This window comes from Oryctolagus cuniculus, chromosome 2 (genome assembly GCF_964237555.1).
Source record: "Oryctolagus cuniculus chromosome 2, mOryCun1.1, whole genome shotgun sequence".
Taxonomy (NCBI): Eukaryota; Metazoa; Chordata; class Mammalia; order Lagomorpha; family Leporidae; genus Oryctolagus; species Oryctolagus cuniculus.
The window spans coordinates 47,899,887-47,918,998 of record NC_091433.1 but is presented as its reverse complement, the minus strand read 5'-3'; the positions used below and the strand labels follow the sequence as shown (position 1 = coordinate 47,918,998).

The 19,112-nt window shown below is 39.5% G+C and overlaps 1 protein-coding gene across 8 annotated transcripts in view; it reads left to right on the top strand.

The window, feature by feature from the left end:
• PPP2R2A (protein phosphatase 2 regulatory subunit Balpha) overlaps positions 1–19,112 on the top strand; it is an 85,829-nt gene that overhangs the window by 37,968 nt on the left and 28,749 nt on the right. For 6 of the 8 annotated variants that reach the window (XM_070067918.1, XM_070067915.1, XM_070067920.1 and 3 more), the window contains one exon: positions 9,623–9,720. The exons of 1 other annotated variant lie outside the window; for it this stretch is intronic. Coding sequence is in view for 2 of the 7 variants with exons in the window: in XM_070067915.1 (XP_069924016.1) it covers positions 9,623–9,720 (98 nt within the window). In the remaining 5 variants the exon portion in view is untranslated. Of the gene's footprint in view, positions 1–9,622; positions 9,721–10,651; positions 10,718–19,112 lie in introns of those variants that run through there. One more of the 8 variants, XM_070067919.1, reaches the window with a different exon arrangement.

The following is a 19,112-nucleotide window of genomic DNA, read 5'->3' as shown; positions in this document are numbered from 1 at the left end:
CCTCCCCTACATGTGTTTAATTATTTAAGTGTCTGAAGAGATGTTGAAAATGCTCTGTGAAAGGTAAATCCTGTAGACAGACCTATCCTTATTAAAGTTTGACTTCAAGAAGAGCTGCAACTATATCCCCAAAGTTTTGTAGCTCTTGCCTGATGGTTGATGAAGAGCTGGGGCTTGTAGGAGAGGTGAAAAGGAAAGGGAGGATTTCAGGAAAAATTAGAGCAAACTGAAAGAAAGGATATAGCAAGATAACAGCATTTGATGAGAATTTAAAGACATCAGCAACTTCATGTACTACATAATTTTTTCTGGTTATTTTGATAGGTTAACCTCTGAAAATGAAATACTCCTACAAGGGGATGAATGCTTTCTGGCTTTTGATACAGGTTAAGAAATAGTTCTAGAGGACTGCAGTAATACCTGCTTCTATCCATAATATAGGCAAAGATTTCAGTTTTTGAATACTTTGTGTTAGTTTTTCTTTAGTTCGAGAGATAGAAAATGATGGCTTTTTAAGAATGTATTTGGGGCCGGTGCCGCGGCTCACTAGGCTAATCCTCCGCCTTGTGGCGCCGGCACACCGGGTTCTAGTCCCGGTCGGGGCGCTGGATTCTGTCCCAGTTGCCCCTCTTCCAGGCCAGCTCTCTGCTGTGGCCAGGGAGTGCAGTGGAGGATGGCCCAAGTGCTTGGGCCCTGCACCCCATGGGAGACCAGGATAAGTACCTGGCTCCTGCCATCAGATCAGCACGGTGCGCGGGCCGCGGCGGCCATTGGAGGGTGAACCAACGGCAAAGGAAGACCTTTCTGTCTCTCTCTCTCACTGTCCACTCTGCCTGTCAAAAAAAAAAAAAAAGTATTTGGTTTGATTGGACTGAATATTTCCTTGTGTATGTTCCAGAATGTCTTGTAAATGGAATCATGAAACTTTTTGAATCTGGCTTTTACTTAACATAATGCATTTTGATTCATTTTACTGCTTGTATCAGTAGTTCCCTTTTAAAAATTACTGCTTGTATCAGTAGTTCCCTTTTAAAAATTACTTCATTTATTTGAAAGGCAGAGAGAGACCAATCTCTTCTACTCACTGGCTTACTTCCCAGATGCCTAAAACCAGCTGGGGCTGGGCCAGGCCAAAGCCAGGTACTAGTAACTCAGTCTGGGCCTCCCACATGGGTGGCTGGGAACCAACCATTTGAGCATCACCTGCTGCCTCCTATGATGGGCATTAGAAGGGAACTAATTGGGAGTGGAACTGGGACTTGAATTCAGGCACTGTCATGGGTTGTGAATGCGCCAAACTGTGCTTAACAAGTACATCTTATTGCTGGGTGGTGTTGCATTAGATCAATATATTACATTTTATTTCTTCATTCCCCAATTTAGGTTTGTTTGTGTTATGTCATTTTTGGTGATTAGAAATCAAGCCACAGGGCTGGCATTTTGGTGTAGCAGTTTAGCCCATGGGCTGCAATGCTGGCACTATCCAGCCCCACCTGCAACTTTTTTTTTTTTTTTTTTTTTTGACAGGCAGAGTGGACAGTGAGAGAGAGAGACAGAGAGAAAGGTCTTCCTCTTCCTTTGCCGTTGGTTCACCCTCCAATGGCTGCCGCGGCCGGCGCACCGCGCTGATCCGATGGCAGGAACCAGGTACTTATCCTGGTCTCCCATGGGGTGCAGGGCCCAAGCACTTGGGCCATCCTCCACTGCACTCCCTGGCCACAGCAGAGAGCTGGCCTGGAAGAGGGGCAACTGGGACAGAATCCAGCGCCCTGACTGGGACTAGAACCCGGTGTGCCGGCGCCGCAAGGCGGAGGATTAGCCTAGTGAGCCGTGGCACCGGCCCCCACCTGCAACTTTTTAAACTAAATGATACATTGTGAACTTCATTCTTTTCTCTATACAAACAGATGGACAGCATTTGGAAGAACATACATTAAAATTATAGTGATTTCCTCAGAAGTGGGGTTGAGAGTGATATCTTTTTTCTACATTTATCTGTCAGATTCAATGAAAGTAAATTTTAACTATATTATGATAGCCCCATTACAGCAAGTGATCTTAGAAAATACCATGTATAGGGATCCGCGCTGTGGCGTAGCGGGTAAAACCGCCGCCTGCAGTGCTGGCTTCCCATATGGGCACCGATTCTAGTCCCAGCTGTTCTACTTCCAAACCAGCTCTCTGCTGTGGACTGGAAAAGCAGTAGAAGATGGCCCAAACCCTTGGGCCGCTGCACCTGTGTGGGAGACCTGAAAGAAGCTCCTGGCTCCTGGCTTTGGATTGGCGCAGCTCCTGCCATTAAAGCCAATTGGAGAGTGAACCAGCAGATGAAGACCTACCTCTCTCTCTCTCTCTCTCTCTCTCTCTCTCTCTCTGCTTCTCCTTCTCTCTCTGTGTAACTCCGACTTTCAAATAAATAAATCTTTTAAAAAATGTATAAATATATCTGGTACATAAAATTTGCATGAATTTTCTACAAGACTGTTCAGCTATTACCTGAGGTATGTTTCAGGAATGGGATTTCAGGAGTTCTTACTCTTTTAGTTTTTGGTTAGTTTAGTAGTGAGCATTGTATAAATTTTTTTACTAAAAAAGGTATCAGATTTTTATAAATCTTTTGAAAATGCTTTTATTGCAGTATAGATTTTAATTTTTTTCCCTAAAAGTTTTAAGGTTATCAAGTGCTTGATTAGAACCAGTAGTTTTTAAAAGTTCTATGTGGCATAGTGCATGAAATTCCTTTTTATAAATACATACCATTTTAGAGATGTTTTTAGTTTTGCAAGAAAATTTCATTTTATTTGAAAGAGCAGCAGAAAGGTCTTTCATCCGCTGGCCTGCTGGATCAGTCCAAATGCCCACAATAGGCAGGGGTGGGCCAGGCCAACGCCAGGGACCCAAGCATTTGAGCCATCATTCTGTGTCTCCCAGGGTATACTTTAGCAGGAAGCTGAATTGGAAGTGGAGGAGCTGGGCATCAAGTTAGGCACTCCAGTGCTGGATACAGGCACTTTAACCATTATGTTAACGCTGCCCCTGCAGTGTAGAATTTAGAATGGATTTGTTACTCACTGCTGTGACTGTACGGACAGGTAATAATTGTAATGTGATTAATAAATAAAGATGATACAGTTTACCTTTAAATATTTTAAGGCAAATATTTGAGGCATGAAAAAGAGGCTGTAATCTGAATACTTTATACAGTATTCTTCTAGTCATCATCCAGGTATGTCCATTATAGAATTTGATATTGCTACCTTATCCAAATGGTTAACAACTGCTAAATTTAGAGCTTCCTTTGCCTTTTTTTTTTTTTTTAAGATTTATTTATTTATTTGAAAGAGTTACACAGAGCGAGAAGGAGAGGCAGAGAGAGAGGTCTTCCTCTGACTCACTCCCCAATTGGTCACAATGACCACAGCTACGCCAATCTGAAGCCAGGAGCCAGGAGCTTCTTCCTGGTCTCTCATGTGGGTGCAGGGGCCCAAGGTCTTTGAACCATCTTCTGCTTTCCCAGGCCATAGCAGAGAGCTGGATCAGAAGTGGAGCAGCCAGGATTCAACCAGCGCCCATATGGGATGCTGGCACTGCAGGCAATGGCTTTACCTGCTATGCCACAGCGCCAGTCCCCCTTTGCCTCTTCTATAAACTAAAAGTATGTATTATTATGGAGTTACAAAGATTAGATTAAATGAGATTATATGATGTTACTTCAAAAAATTGATGAAAAGTAGAATTAAAAGGTAAACTTGGTAGCCAAAATTTTTGAAATCCATGCATAGTTTCTCTCTCTCTCTCTTTTTTAAAGATTTACTTATTTATTTGAAAGGCAAAGATACAGAAAGAAGTAAAAATGGGCAAAGATCTGGCATTTGCTAATTCACTCCTCAAATGGCCGTGACAGCCAGTGCTTGACCTGGCCAAAGCCAGGAGCTTCTTCTGGTTCTCCACATGAGTGCAGGAGCCCAAATACTTGGGCCATCTTCCGCAGCTTTCCCAGGCGCATTAGCAGGGTGCTGGATAGAAAGTGGAGCAGCTGGGACTTAATTTATAATACCTGTCTCTTGTCGACTTTTATCTTGAATGTGTAACATTTTTGAACACTTGGCTTTCTGTTCTGGTTATTGTGGCGCATTAGAAATACAGAAGGTAGGTAACAAGAAGAAAACAGTATGCCCAAGAAAGTAAAAACAGACCAGTCACTTAACCACTGCCAACTTCCATTTCATTCTTCCAGAGAAAGCAATTAATTCACTTTCTGACAGTTTAATGTAGGTGCTGACAGTTTAGAAAGACAGGGTTGGGGATCGACATTATGGCATAGTGGGTAAAGCTGCTGCATGCGATGCTGGCATTCCATACGGGTGCTGGTTCATGTCCTAGTTGCTCCACTTCAGTCCAGCTCCCTGCTAATGACCTTTGAAAGGCAATGGAAAATAGCCCAAGTGTTTGGGCCCCTGCCACGCACATGAGAGACCAAGATGAGGCTCCTGGCTCCTGGCTCCTGGCTTCAGCCTGATCCAGCACTGGTTGTTACGTTCATCTGGGGAATGAACCAGCAGATGGAAGATCTCTCTCTGTCTCTCCCTCTCTCTCTCTGTAACTCTTTCAAATAAATAAATAAATCTTTTAAAATAAGGTTGGAAAAAATAAGAGATCCATTCTATGTGAACATTAAGGATTCCTTGGTTTTTGTTATTTGTAAATAGAACTTATTTTAGATTTTCTTTTAAAAGCTTGGTTGTGTCTTAAAGAATTCTGCCTTTATGTTGCAAAATTTAGAAGCTCTGTGTGTCTTAAATTGCTTTGTCGGCTTAATGCATGGTAGGGCAGTTGACTAATACTTTGAAAGGTCTTTCCCTATTGACTGTATTATAGTGTACTTTTATAAAATTAATACAGGCATTTTTTCATTATAAAATAGCAGTTTGTCACTCAGGAAAGATTCTTTTCCTTTTAAAAGGAGGAATGTTTTGTTCTTCGGCATTTTTTCATTGGTTGGTGAGAACATACACATCAAGTTCAGTTTTATAGCTCTGATAGCTCATTGTTTATGCTTTTAAAAACATGGTATAGTTAATCTCTAGAGTGAAAGTATTTGTAGCTTTCCATTATTTCGCTTTAAAACCAGTATCAAGAAAACTAAATTTTTATAGCATGTTTATATTTTTAATTTGTTCCTTTTTGGGGACAGTGTCCTCTGTGTGTTTGTGGGTGTGGGTAGATGTGGGAGGTATAGGATAGTTGTTTTACCTGCAGTGTGTTATTCAGAGACTGAGAATCCTCTTCATTACAGCATTGTTAAATTTGCAATAAAAGTCAGTAGACTCCAATGATGTTTTATTAGATATACATTGTCCAGTGTGTTAGCCACTTAGCTATGTATTAAAATCCAACAGCCACAAATAGCTGGGGATTACTATATTGGACAGTGCTTATATAGATCCTGCATGATAGCAGAAATTTCTGTTCAATAGTACAATCAGACTTCCTCTAGTCATCTACTCTAATGTTTTTAAGTGTATAGGATTGAGAATAATAGGATAATATTTTCTAGTAGATTTGTTGTTATATTTATTGTTATTTTCCAATATTTGGCCAATCTTGTCTGACATAAAGTAGTATCACTATTGTCAGAACTGTGTTTCTTTTTTTGGGTGTCTTGGCACCCTGAAACACAGAAATGTTTATATGGTACACTTAGATAAACAGAGGAGGTTATTGCCAACCAGAGGGTACAGTATTCAGGCAAATCCATAACCCATTTTTGACACACTAGTATGCAGTGTCCCCTACAAAGAAAACTCAGTTGTTATTTATTTGAAAGCAGAGAAAGAGAGAAGCAGATACACTATTTGCTGATTCACACTCCAGATGTCTGTCAACTACGACTGGACCAAGCTGAAGCCAGGAGCTAGGAGCTCAACCTGCAGTTTCAGTTACTTGATATGTCACCTTCCGCCTCTCTGAGTGCTGGAATTCACTGGAAGCTGGAATTGGGAGTTGTGCCGGTACTCCATCCTAAGCATTCTTATATGGGATCCAGCGTCTTAACTGCTGTGTCAAATGTTCACCCCTATCCTAGTGTAAAAAACACAACGAGGAGACAATGACTTCATCTACACACCTCTCCTCCAAATCAAATTTGTCTACATTGTTTAGCTAAACACTAACCTAATTGGCTGTTTCTAAAACTTTCTCTGTTACTTCTGGCAAGATTAATAGTAACAAACATTTATTAATTTATAAATTGGTAATCCATTCACCCAGTATTTATTTCCCTCAAGGATTTTAAAGTGTTGACTTATGTAAGGTTCTTAAGGTTCTTAGCCTTTCCTGATCAGCCTCTTGATTTGGGAATCATTTGTTTCTAGACCGTCTCAGGGGTGCCTCTTAACATCTTGTACCCTTGCAACAAAGCTAGTTCACTACTAAACACATAACTCTATCACATCAATTTATTCTGGAAATTTCATCCTATAATAATTATCTTCTCCCTGTCTTCTAATTCTGCCATCACATGTTTGGTGATTGCATTATAACTATGTGAATTCCTAGTATCTTCAGTTTGGGATATTGTGCCTTCTATTGAACAGATTCATGTCTTTGTGCCCCTTAATCACAGTCTTCTCAGTCCCTTTACTTGAAACCATTCGCTTGACTAAATTATGACTCGATTTTCTGTGTCCAGTTCACCTAAGGAAGATCAGAGTTGATCAAAATTTATTCGGAGTTGAGCCCATCCTGCATCAGACCCATCTCCCTAGCTTTTCACTACTGCTGGGCAAAAGGGCTAGTCATGCCATGTTCAAAAACATACCCCTTAGTAAGTGTTAGCTATAGCATATCATCTTCCTGACAAAGAGTTGTGATTTCATAATTAAGGTTTGTGCAACAACTTGGGCCTGGAGAAAAGATGAAAGAGCTTTAAAAGGGGCTACCCTGCCCATTAATCCACTGAGTGAACAAGAGAATTAATCTAGAGCTGGTTTCAGTAGTAAACATTTCACCAAACTGAAAGTGTATTTTAGATTTTGAAGATAGAAATTTTTGATGGAGCTGGTTCATTTGATTGTTAGACAAAGAAACAACAGAATTAATACTGAAGGAAAAATTGGCTGACTTGGACTGCCAAGAGTAAGAATTTGGCTCTCCAGAGTGATACTTGAGGGATTTTAATTTAAAGGTAATGTTGACTATATAATATATATAGGTAATATATATATAGGTAAACCTTACTCCTTAACTTTAAAACCTAACCTTCAAACAAGATGTGACTCCATATGTTATGATATTGTTCATGTATACCTATTTTATATTTACAAATGAACTCTAATGTGCTTCAAGTGCAGGGACTTTGTTTTTAGTCCTTTATTATGTTCACTACAGAAGTTAGTATGGTACAGAACACCTAATCAGACTCCTTATAAGCACTTGATGGATGCTTGGCTTTATAGAGTAGTCAGCATACTCAGTTTTACACTTTTGTGTTACATATGCATTCAGTGTAAACACTAAATGTTTATTCCTCCTTAGAGCGACTATGGTTGATGAGCCAGGGTTTTTAACTTAGAGGTACAGGGTTTTTTCCAAAACCTCTGAAATTACAAAGATTTTTGTGTTCACTCAAATATGTACAGTTCATGGGCAAACCTGTGTAACTTTCATAAGAGTCTGAAACAATTCAAAAAGGTATAAGTGCCATGAATCTAGGCAAAGGAAGAAGACTTCTTAAAATCAGCTGGACTTGAAAAATTTACTGAAAAGAAAATTAGTACAGTGCTATATAGATTATTGATCAATAACTTTCAAAATGCAAGGCATAGTATGTTTGAGAGATGGAGAGGTCACCCTCCATATTTTCACAACATCTGGGGCTGGGCCTGAAGCTTGGATCCTGGAACCCAATCCAGCTCTCCCATGTGGGTGACAGGGACAAGTTTCTTGATCAGTGACCAATGCATCCCAGGGTCTGTATTACAGGAAGCATGAGTCAGGAGCTGGGAATCAAACCGAGACACTCCAGTGTGAGATATGGGTATCTTAAAGTTTGTCTTAAGTGGTAGGCCAAAAACCTACTCCTGCAGTCACATTCTTAAGTTCTTAGTGGTAAGCTTCTGTCGATCAGAAGATCATCTTTCTCTTAAAGAAAAAATGGATTTATTTAAAATGCATGTTAATTTGCTTAACACTTACAGTGAAGAGCTTGTTAATAACAGTACATCGTACCGTGTAATTGCTGTATCTTATGCCCATTTCTGTAACATAAGTTTTTTTTTTTCTTTTGGTAGGAAAATGATTCTGATGTCAAAAAACAAGAACAAAAACCTGATAGTTTTATTTGAACTTGAGTGTGAAATTAGCACTGATTTTGTTTAAAAACATGAGTAATTCTAGTCACCTTTGAAGTGTTTTTTAGGGGCCACAAGAAGACCTGTACATATTGAAGGTGTGAAGCACAAAACTTTTTTAATACAAGTGGGTTCTATTTGCAAACTTGCTTTGAGGTTATAATTTGAATTTTTGACCACCAGAATTCCATATGAGATTATTTTTACGTTTAAAAGCTTCCCTCCATTTTAGTAATACTGCCATAATTATAGGCCATTTTTGAGTTTGCATAAACAAAAAAATTAGCAACATGGTTACTGTTTAGCAGTGCCATCATAAAATGTTTTGTGGATTACTGATTCCTTTGCATTCACAAATCAAATAAAATATTAATATACCAGTGATATTTATTATTTATTGTGTTCTTATTTTCCTAAGAAGTATCGTAGATTTATTTTGAGAATTTTTGTGGATCAAGATATTCGTGAAGGGCAGGTGTTGTACAGCCACTTGAGCCATCACTTGAGGCACCCATGTCTATATCAAAGTGCCAGAGATGGAGTCCCACATTTCTTCTGATCAGCTTCCTGCTGGTGTGCACTGTGTGAGCCAGTGGATGGTAGCAAAAGTGTTTGCATCCCTGCCACCCATTTGGGATTCCCAGATGCTGTTCCTGGCTCCTGGCTTTGGCATGGCCAAGTCCCATTTGGGAAGTGAACTAGAGTAAAAGATTTTCTCTCATACATACACTTGCTATCTCTGTGTAGCTCTGTCTCTCAAAATAACATAACAAATAAATACACTTTTTTAAAAAAAATTTTGTGAATCTTAGATTAATTAAAAAGTTTTTTTTTTTTTTCTAACTCATTTATTTGAAAGGCAGAGAGAGAAATATATTGATTGGTTGGTTGGTTGGTTGGTTGAGATCTTCCATCCCATGGTTCATTCCCCACAATAATGAGGTTGTGTCAGACCAAAGCCAGGAGCCAGGAACTCAATTTAGGTCTTCCACATGGGTGGCAAGGACCCAAGTATTTGAGCCATCACCTTCTGGCTGCCAGGTGTGTATTAGCAGGAAGCTGGAGTTGGGAGTAGAACCAGAGCTTCAACCCAGGCACTCCTGTATAGGGCATGAGTGCCTCAAATGTCATCTCAGATTCACTTTATTTTTGATGGCCAGCTGATATATAGACTTCAAACATGTTAGGGAAAACATGCTAACTTCTGAAACTAGTAAGGTAGGAAAGAAAAACTAATGTCTTTTGTTTTTGTTTTTGTTTCAATTATACAGCAGATATAATTTCTACGGTAGAATTTAATCATTCTGGAGAGTTACTAGCAACAGGAGATAAAGGTGGTAGAGTCGTCATCTTTCAACAGGAGCAGGAGGTACGTGTTCAAAGTTTAATATCACAATTTCAGTTTGAATTTGGTAATGGAGTTTCTGTTGCATTGGAGAATCTCAACAGATGATGTTGGAATTTTTAAAAAAGAAGTTTGTGCTTATTAGAATATCTAGTATTGGTAGCTGTGATTCTCTCAATTTTGTGTGGGTGCATGAGTACATGTGCGTGTGTTGTTGTGATAGTAAAATATAACACTTTAATTCTAAAATTAGTTGGTTAGAAAAGGGGGTGGGAAGTAGTGGAATAATCCAAGATTTTAACTGATTTTGAAGCATTGGCCCTTGGTTATAATTTTTCTCTTAAAACTCCATAAAACAAAAGTTACTTTTTCTCTCAGTGCTTAGTTTGCTTTGTCTAAGTGGAGATGGAAGGCCAGTTAAATAAAAAGCAGCTCAGTTTGATGTCAGTTCGTACTGATACTATTACTGTTGACTTTAGTATAAAGATTTAAATGACAATAGCAAACATGTGAATGCGATGTAATTTGAATTGCAGTGCTAGGTTTTAAACTGAAATGATTGGAAATTGCTTCCTTTTCTCTGAAGAAAGGAATTTCTCATTGCAGAATCTACGATTAAGGTGGATTTTTGTTTCATTTTTTCTTTAACTTAGGCACACTGCTAAATCTAATTGACAAGATTTCTCACTAAAACTTTATGCTAAACATAATTTGTCACAGTGAGTTTTCCTTTTACTGTCTCCCTCCATTTGTAGATAAAATTTATTTTGAAACATCCTGCCTCCAGCTATCTATAGTGAACTCAAAAAGAGTTAGAAAGTAATGTGAATAAACTACAGGTTTTTACAAATAGGTGTTTAAATCAAAACAGAATTAGGTTTTAAAGGATTGTGAATTCCTTAACTAAGCAAAGAATCTAGTAATAATACTACTACTTTGCACTTCTATAGCGCCTTTGACCCGAGGATCTCAAAGTGCTTTACAAACACTAATGAATTAATCCTCACAACACCCCAGTGAGGTAGGTAATTTAATTTTAAAAGAAATTAATAGTGTCTGATCTAGACAATGCACCAACACTAAATTTGTCTCATTTATTTTTTAATTTGAAGAAAAAAGACTCAAGCTTTACTTGACAAAGAATGATCTTACGGATCTGGGGGCATGGTATATCAGTTTTCTGTAACTGTTTTCAAGTAGCTACAAACTCTACCATAAGATTTTGGGGGAGGAGGAATGCCAGGGAGAAAATATGCCTCATCTGCTGGTTCACTCCCCAGCTACAGAGCAGGGAGCTGGGAATTCAGTCCAGGTCCCCTATGTGGGTGACAGGAACCCAATTACAGCTTCCCATAATCTGCATTATCAAGAAGCTGGAATCAAGAGCTGGAGCCTGGAATTAGGAGGTGGGCATTTTAACTTGTGTCTTAACAGTAGGCTAAAGGCCTGCCCCAACCATAAGAATCTCTGTCTAGTTCATTATGATTTCCCTTTATATACAAATGAGAAAGACAGGATTTCACTTTTGTTTAGTGGCAAAACTAACAACTAGTACACATGACTGTGGTATGTTTCTTTTCAGTCTTCGCTGCCTTTCCTGTTAGGTAACCTATGTAGAGCAGGCCTTCCCTTAGACATTCTCTGTCCTTTACCTTTTACATAAAGTTAATGGCTCTCCACATTTTGCTTTTGTTTTAAAGACAGGTATTTGGAGGAAAACATTGTACAATTAATTTTACTCACTGTATTTAATCTTGAAGAGTAATACACAAGTTGAATATTCGCAGGGTTTCAGAAGGAGTCTTCATTTTTTTGATGTCATTGTATCATGTTATTTTATTTTATTTTTTTTTGTTTTTTTTTTTATTTTTTTTATTTTTATTTTTTTGACAGGCAGAGTGGACAGTGAGAGAGAGAGACAGAGAGAAAGGTCTTCCTTTGCCGTTGGTTCACCCTCCAATGGCCGCCGCGGCCGGCGCGCTGCGGCCGGCGCACCGCGCTGATCCGATGGCAGGAGCCAGGAGCCAGGTGCTTTTCCTGGTCTCCCATGGGGTGCAGGGCCCAAGCACCTGGGCCATCCTCCACTGCACTCCCTGACCACAGCAGAGAGCTGGCCTGGAAGAGGGGCAACCGGGACAGAATCCGGCGCCCCAACCGGGACTAGAACCCGGTGTGCCGGCGCCGCTAGGCGGAGGATTAGCCTAGTGAGCCGCGGCGCCGGCCCTGTATCATGTTATTTTAAACAACATAAGTTGTCAAAAGCAAATTTGGAAACACTTTAAAAATGAAGTCATTTTCACCTTCTATGGTGGTGGTCAAAATAGAAAAATGACTGGAATATAAGAAAAATGAAAGAACTGTGTGCTGTAACAGATGTAATCAAAGCAGTAGCTTAGTGCTTTCCAGAGGCAGTCAGTAATATGTGATTTGGAGTTAACTGTCTGATATGCCAGTGAGATTATTCAGACATTGGTCTTTCATTAGAAAATAGGGCTCCAGAACATGTAACAGTTAATTTCTATGTTTTTTTTTTTTCTGAAATTCCACAATTATATCATGCAAATATTTCAAATACATACTCTTGAAAGAAGAAATAAGCAGAATGACTGACTTTTTGAAAAGTCCACTGTTGGAAAAATAGGGCTTCGTTTTCATGTATCTGTCAGTCTCAATGAAAAAACAGAGAAATTGGTTATCTAGAATCTGGATCACTATAAGCATCAGTATATTTTAAAGTGTAATAACAAGAATGATGGTGATGATTTCCTTTTTCTCATTGAAACTTGATCTTTATGATATTAAATTGGTGTATTACACTGCTTAATTTTTGAAATTTGAAAGCTGTGTTTTCGGAGAGCTTCTGAATACAGTATTGTCTTTATGATCTATGTCATTACACTTGGAAATACCTTTACTTCAGTACCTGTCATACTTGAGTGAGATGTTATGAATTTACATACATGTATCTAAGATAGTGTTACTGCTGAAAAATTAAATGGAACTTAGAGATATCTTTTCCTAATTTTAAAATAAATCCTAGAGGGCTGTGCCGTGGCTCACTTGGTTAATCCTTCGCCTATGGCCGCCAGCATCCCCTCTGGGCGCTGGGTTCTAGTCCAGGTTGCTCCTCTTCCAGTCCAGCTCTCTGCTGTGGCCCGGGAGTGCACTGGAGGATGGCCCAAGTGCTTGGGCCCCTGCACCTGCATGGGAGACCAGGAGAAAGCACCTGCTTCCTGTTTAGATCGGCATAGCTCAGGCTGTAGTGGCCATTTGGGGGGTGAACCAACAGAAGGAAGACCTTTCTCTCTCTCTCACTAACTCTGTCAAATAAAAAAATTAAAAAAAAAAAAAAAAAAACTAGAAAAATTACTTAACAAATTGATACTGCTTAGTTTAGTAGTGAAGCTCTGTCTGGGGTTAGGACCTAGGTTACTACTTTTTAGACCAGCTAGTCATACATTCCAGGTATACTGGTGCCTCTCCAATTAATATTTCTTAGCCTCTGCTAATGATGCCAGGCTTCTAAGGAAGATACATGGCATTTGGTAAATTGTGGCTTAACCCTTTCACCCAGTGGATAGACTTCTTCACTAAACTTGACTTTACTGCCACTGTTCTTTTTCCCTTTTTCTTTTTTCCTTTCCCCTCTGCCATCTCCCCTTTTCCCTTCCCTTCCTTCTTGTCTTTCTGACAGAGAGAAATTTCCTGTCTGCTGGTTCACTCCCCAATTGTGTGCCATGGCTGGGGCTGGACCAGGTCTAACTCAGGAACTGGGAACTCGGGTGCGTGGCCGAAATCAGTCTTCTAGAGCCATCACTGCAGGCTCCCAGAGTCACTGTTACCAGGAAGGTGGAATCAGTAGAGATGTTGGGTTTTGAACTCAGATATTTTGATAAGGGGCAAAGGCATCTTAACCAGCATCTTAAATGCTAGGCCAAACACCCACCCATCCACCCTCTCTTTGTATTGATCTTACTTATTAAGAAGAAAAAATTCATGAATTTTAAGAAATCTTGAAACCTTAGACTTTAACGTCTTTAACACTCCTTTCTGTAGTATTTGTTCTACTCTTCAAAAGGCAACACATCATCTGCCTATCCCCAGTCAAAATGTAGAGAAATGAGTAGTCATGTAGAGGTTCTTCATTAAGTTTGAATATATTTCAGACTGATAATCGCCTAACGTTTTTAGCTGCCATTTTAAAAAGAGAATTTTTTGTCTATCCTATCCATGTATTTGTTTATTTGAAAGGCAGAGATCTTCCATCTTCTGGTTCATTTCCCAAATGGTTGCAACAGCCAGGTCTGGGGCCAGGCCAACTATAGGAGTCAGGAAAGCTTCCCACATGGGTGGCAGGAGCCCAGTTACATGGGGCATCATCCAGGCATATTAGCAGGAAGTGGATTAGAAGCAGAGCAGGGGTGGCACTGTGGCGTAGCAAGTAAAGCCCATATCAGAGTGCTTGGGTTAGAGTCCCAGCCCCACTCCAGATCCCAGCTTACCACTAATGCACAGCCTGGAAGGCAGCAGGTGGTGGCTTAAGTAGTTGGATCCCTGACACCCACATGGGAGACTCTGAGTTTCAGGCTCTTGGCTTGTGCCTGACCCAGCCTTGCCTACTGCAGGCATTTGGAGAGTAACCAGGGAAGGGAGACCTCTCTCTACCTGAGTTTTAACAAATTTTTTTTAATGTGAAAGTATTTTAAATTAAAGAAACTCAATAAAAAGATGATTCCCAAAAAAGAAATTTGGTTCATTTCAAAAATATTTACAATTAAAATGTAAAGATCCAGCGGTTTAATGGACAGATTAAACCTCCATTGCTTTCAGTGATGTGGCTATATCTGAACATGTATTAGGCTTAGAAAAGTAAGATGATTGGGGCTGACTGTGGCACAGGGGTAAAGCCGCTGCCTGCAGTGCCAGCATCCCATATGGGCACCGGTTCAAGTTCCGGCTGCTCTACTTCCAATCCAGCTTTCTGCTATGGCCTGGGAAAGTAGTGGAAGATGGCCCAAGTCCTTGAGCCCCTGCACCCACATGGGAGACCTGGAAGAAGCTCTTGGCTCCTGGCTTCGGATCAGCACAGCTCCAGCCATTGTGGCCAGTTGGGAAGTGAACCAGTGGCTGGAAGACCTCTCTCTCCTCTCTTCTCTCTTTTCTCTTTCTGTCTCGCTCTCGCTCTCTGTGTGTGTAACTCTGACTTTTGAATAAATAAATAAATCTTAAAAAAAAAAAAAAAAAGGCAGAGCAGCCTGTACTCAGAACCAGCACTGTATTTTGGGATGCTGCATCTTAGTTGGCTTCACCTGCTCGGGCACAACACTGGCCCCATTAGCTATCACTGAATTGTATTTCTGTAAATCGTATGATTGTGTAGATGTTCTGTTACACAGAAGCTCTGATATAGAAGCAGGGCATAAAAGAATACTGAGCTGCAAGCACAGAATGATTTTTCTTACACAAAAATAAACTTACTCCTGTTTTCCATGAACTTTTTAAAAGTCGCTTTGTATTATTCTTGTTAATGAAAATGGTAGTACAGTTATTCTTGGAAGATTCTAAGTAGCTGTTGGAATAGATGGTGATGTACTTTAGCTTGTACAGTTTTTGTTTACATGGGTACTGAAGTTAGAGGATCAGATTGTTGAAGTAACTGGTTTCCTGTTGACATTCAGTTTCTCTGATACTGCTGGTGAATTAAAGTAGGGGAGGGCCATACAAGGGACAGTTAAGGAGAAAGGTGAGGCCAAGGGTGGTTTTGTTTTTGTTTCTTTCCAGAATGGTATGAGGACTGTTTCCAAGGAATGCTGTTAACTGTCTTGGATTTCCTTCCCTCTTGCTTTCTGATCTTTACTATTTTCCAGACTACTTATATAATATAGAAGAAATCTTAGGAAATATTTTGTATTATAAAAGATGGATAGTGTTCATTTATACAGGTGCAATGACTTAGTTTGATGATTTTTAAGTGAAGAAACAAAACTTCCTTTTTCGGCTGATGTGGTAATAATGGTGCTTATTGTGTACTAATAAAAATAGCAAACAGAAATGTTGGAGAGGAATGGTTGGAGGACTCCAGGTTGTATAGGGAGAAGAGAATATGATATGTAGAAACTAACTACTAGGTTTTAAATGTTTGTATTTTTCATTCACCGACTGAAGTTATGCTTTTCAGAGTATAAAATGTTAGAATCATATGGGACATGTATTTAAAATATAAATTCCTACACTGCTCCTCAGTGTAGCTCCTCCTGTGGTATAGTAACATCAGAATTAGATGTGCTGTTGATTTCGGTACATTTTTTATGCCTTTTAGGAATTTTACCCAATCAAAGATTAAGAAAAAAGTTCACAAATACATAAATTTATCCTAATCTAAAATAATTTAAAACGTCTTTTCCAGGATAGATCATGCATATTTTAAAAATTTACAGAATATTACGTGTATAGTTCCAGGTCCAGTGCTGTGGTATAGTAGGTTAAGCCTCCACCTGGAACACCAGCATCCCATGTGGGCGCTAGTTCAAGTCTCTACTGTTCCATTTGTAATCGAGTTCCCTGCTAGTGGCCTGGGAAAGCAGTAGAAGTTGGCCCAAGTCCTTCTGCCCCTGCACCCACATGGGAGACCTGGTAGAAGCTTCCGGCTCCTGGCTTTGCATCTGCCAAGCTCCTGGTGTTTGCGGCCATTTGGGGATTGAACTAGCAGATGGCAGATAATCTCACTCCATCTTTCCCTCCCTCCCTTCCTCCCTCCCTCTCTCACTCCACTCTCAAATAAATAAATCCTTTTTTGAAAAAAAAAAAAAAATCATGAAAAAGATTATTCTATAATCTAGTTGATTTTTTTCAAAAAGTATTTAGTTCCATGAATGTTCATAAAACCTGTATAACTACTCTCTAAATCAAGAAATAGAGTGTTTCTGACACTCCAGAACTTCTCTGCCCTCTGCCCCCATTACCCCTTCTCTCAAAGCTGCCTATACATTTATTTTGTCTTCTTTGATCCTTACCTGTTTTTGGTGTATTCATAGCATACAAGAGCTAAAATTTAAGGAGTTTTGCAGGGTTTTTGTTTGTTTGTTTTTTGGGGAATTAATGTTTATTTTTTGCAGGTATTCTTTACCTGTTGTTTCAGGGATTCCTTTGATAACTGTAAATCCTGTGGACTGCTCCAATGTTTAAAATGCATAAAATTATAAAGAGAACTGTGTTGAAATATATTTGCAGAAGTATTGGAAATAGTGTGATTGAGTAATAGGTACATTAAGTGGGTAACAGCCGGGCTGCTTCTAAAACCACTGCCTGCAATGCTGTCATCCCATATGGGCACCAGTTCAAGTCCCAACCACTCCACTTCTGATCCAGCTCCCTGCTAATGTGCCTGGAAGAGCAGTGGATGATGGTCTGAATCCTTGGATACCTGCACCCACATGGGAGACCCAGAAGAATTTCCTGGTTCATGGCTTCGGATCAGCTTATTAGCTCGCGCCTTTGCGGCCATTTAAGGAGTAAACCAGCAGATGGATGATTGATCCCTCTCTCTGCCTCTGCCTCTCTGTACCTCTGCCTTTCAAATAAATAAATAAATCTTAAAAGATAAAAAAACTGGAGGTCTCCATAACAGTCTTACTCATCCAAAGTTATGTGATTAATAAGTTCCTGAGTGCTTACTCCAGACCCCACATGTCCTGATTCTCAGCCCCTTGTGACTCTGGGAGCGCCATAAGAGTTAATGTGTCAGACTTCTTCCAGCATCCCTTAATTTTCAAAGCATAATAACAAAGATGTGTGTATATTTGCATTCTATTTCTTGATTCATTACAAATTTATAAATAGAGAAGATAAATCATGTTTCCAAGATCACTCAGCTAGTCAAATGAGTAAAAGGTAAGTCTTTATAAATTGAGTTGAATACCCAAAATGCTGAATATTTATTTTTTAAATGGAAAAAAAAACTTTCTGTATGATAATGAGCCTGTTACAAAGCACACAGGAAAATCAGTTTCATGAGGAAACAGACTTTCAGTAGTAGTTGTTAATCTCTTCTTCACGTTAGGGTAAAAGCTGGAAAGAGTTTGTACTGTGTTGAAAGACAAGGGTCCTAGCTCTTGTATTTGCTCATGAATTTGTCAAGCCATCTCTTCTAGTCAAGCCTTTTATGGTCCAAATTTCTAATCGGTCATCACCTATTATTCTGTTGAGGTTTCCATTTTTGGAGTTATTTTATTTTCCAGGAATAAAATATCATATAAAGGTACCTTTGTTGTGCAGTATGAATGTCACTAAACAGGTATTGGATAAAATAGTATTTCTTTCTTCTCTAAATTTTGTGTATTTGAAAGGCAGAGAGAGAGAGAGAGAGAGATCTTCGATCCACTGATTGATTCCACAAAGGGCTTTGGACCTTTGAAGGATATTTTTCACATATTAAAGTAAAATTAGGGGCCGGTGCTGTGGCGTAGTGTGTAAAAGCCGCCGCCTGCAGTGCCAGCATCCCTTATGGGCGGTGGTTCCTGTCCTGGCTGCTCCACTTCCAATCCAGCTCTCTGCTATGGCCTGGGAAAGCAGTGGAAAGATGGCCCAAATCCTTGGGCCCCTGCGCCCACATGGGAGACCCAGAAGAAGCTACTGGCTTCAGACCAGTGCAGCTCCGCCTGTTGCAGCCATCTGGGGTGTGAACCAGCGGATGGAAGACCTCTGTGTGTGTGTGTGTGTGTGTCTGTCTGTCTGTCTGTCTGTCTGTCTCTGTCTCTCTCGATCTCTCTGCTTCTCCTTCTCTCTGTGTAACTCTGATTTACAAGTAAATAAATAAATCTTTAAAAAAAGAAAAGTAAAATTATCCTCTCACTGTTTTTTTCTTATTTTCTCCCGGCCTGACATGTAACATATTACTTTATTTTTATCTTACTATATTTTTCCTCTTAATTCACCTATTTATGGCTCGTCCAAAAATTTTGGCACTGCACCTTTTTTCTTTAGTTACTGATGTTTTCTCCTTCTTTTACATATACAAAGGAGGAGATGGGCATTGCAGTATAGCATGTTAATCCTCTGTGTTGAACTGTTGAGTTAGTCTTATTTACTTTCTTGGGAACTGTCTGTCCCTCTAAAGAAAATAAAATGAATTATCTATAACACTTGAGGAATCTGAGATCTAGAGATTATATTTATATTTAATGACCATCAAAGATAAAGAGACAAAAGTAGTAAAAATAATTTTGCTTTTTAATCAAACACTAAGCATCATCATTCTGTATCTAGAATCAATGAGAAATAACTTCTTAGAGGTCCGAATCAGCTTGAAATTCCAAATTGAAAGAAACAAGTTTGGAGAACCTTGAAGTTCTACCTCTTTTTCTCAGTGCTATCCTAAGTGGGAAAGGATGCTGGAATGTGGAAAAGGCAATATTTTC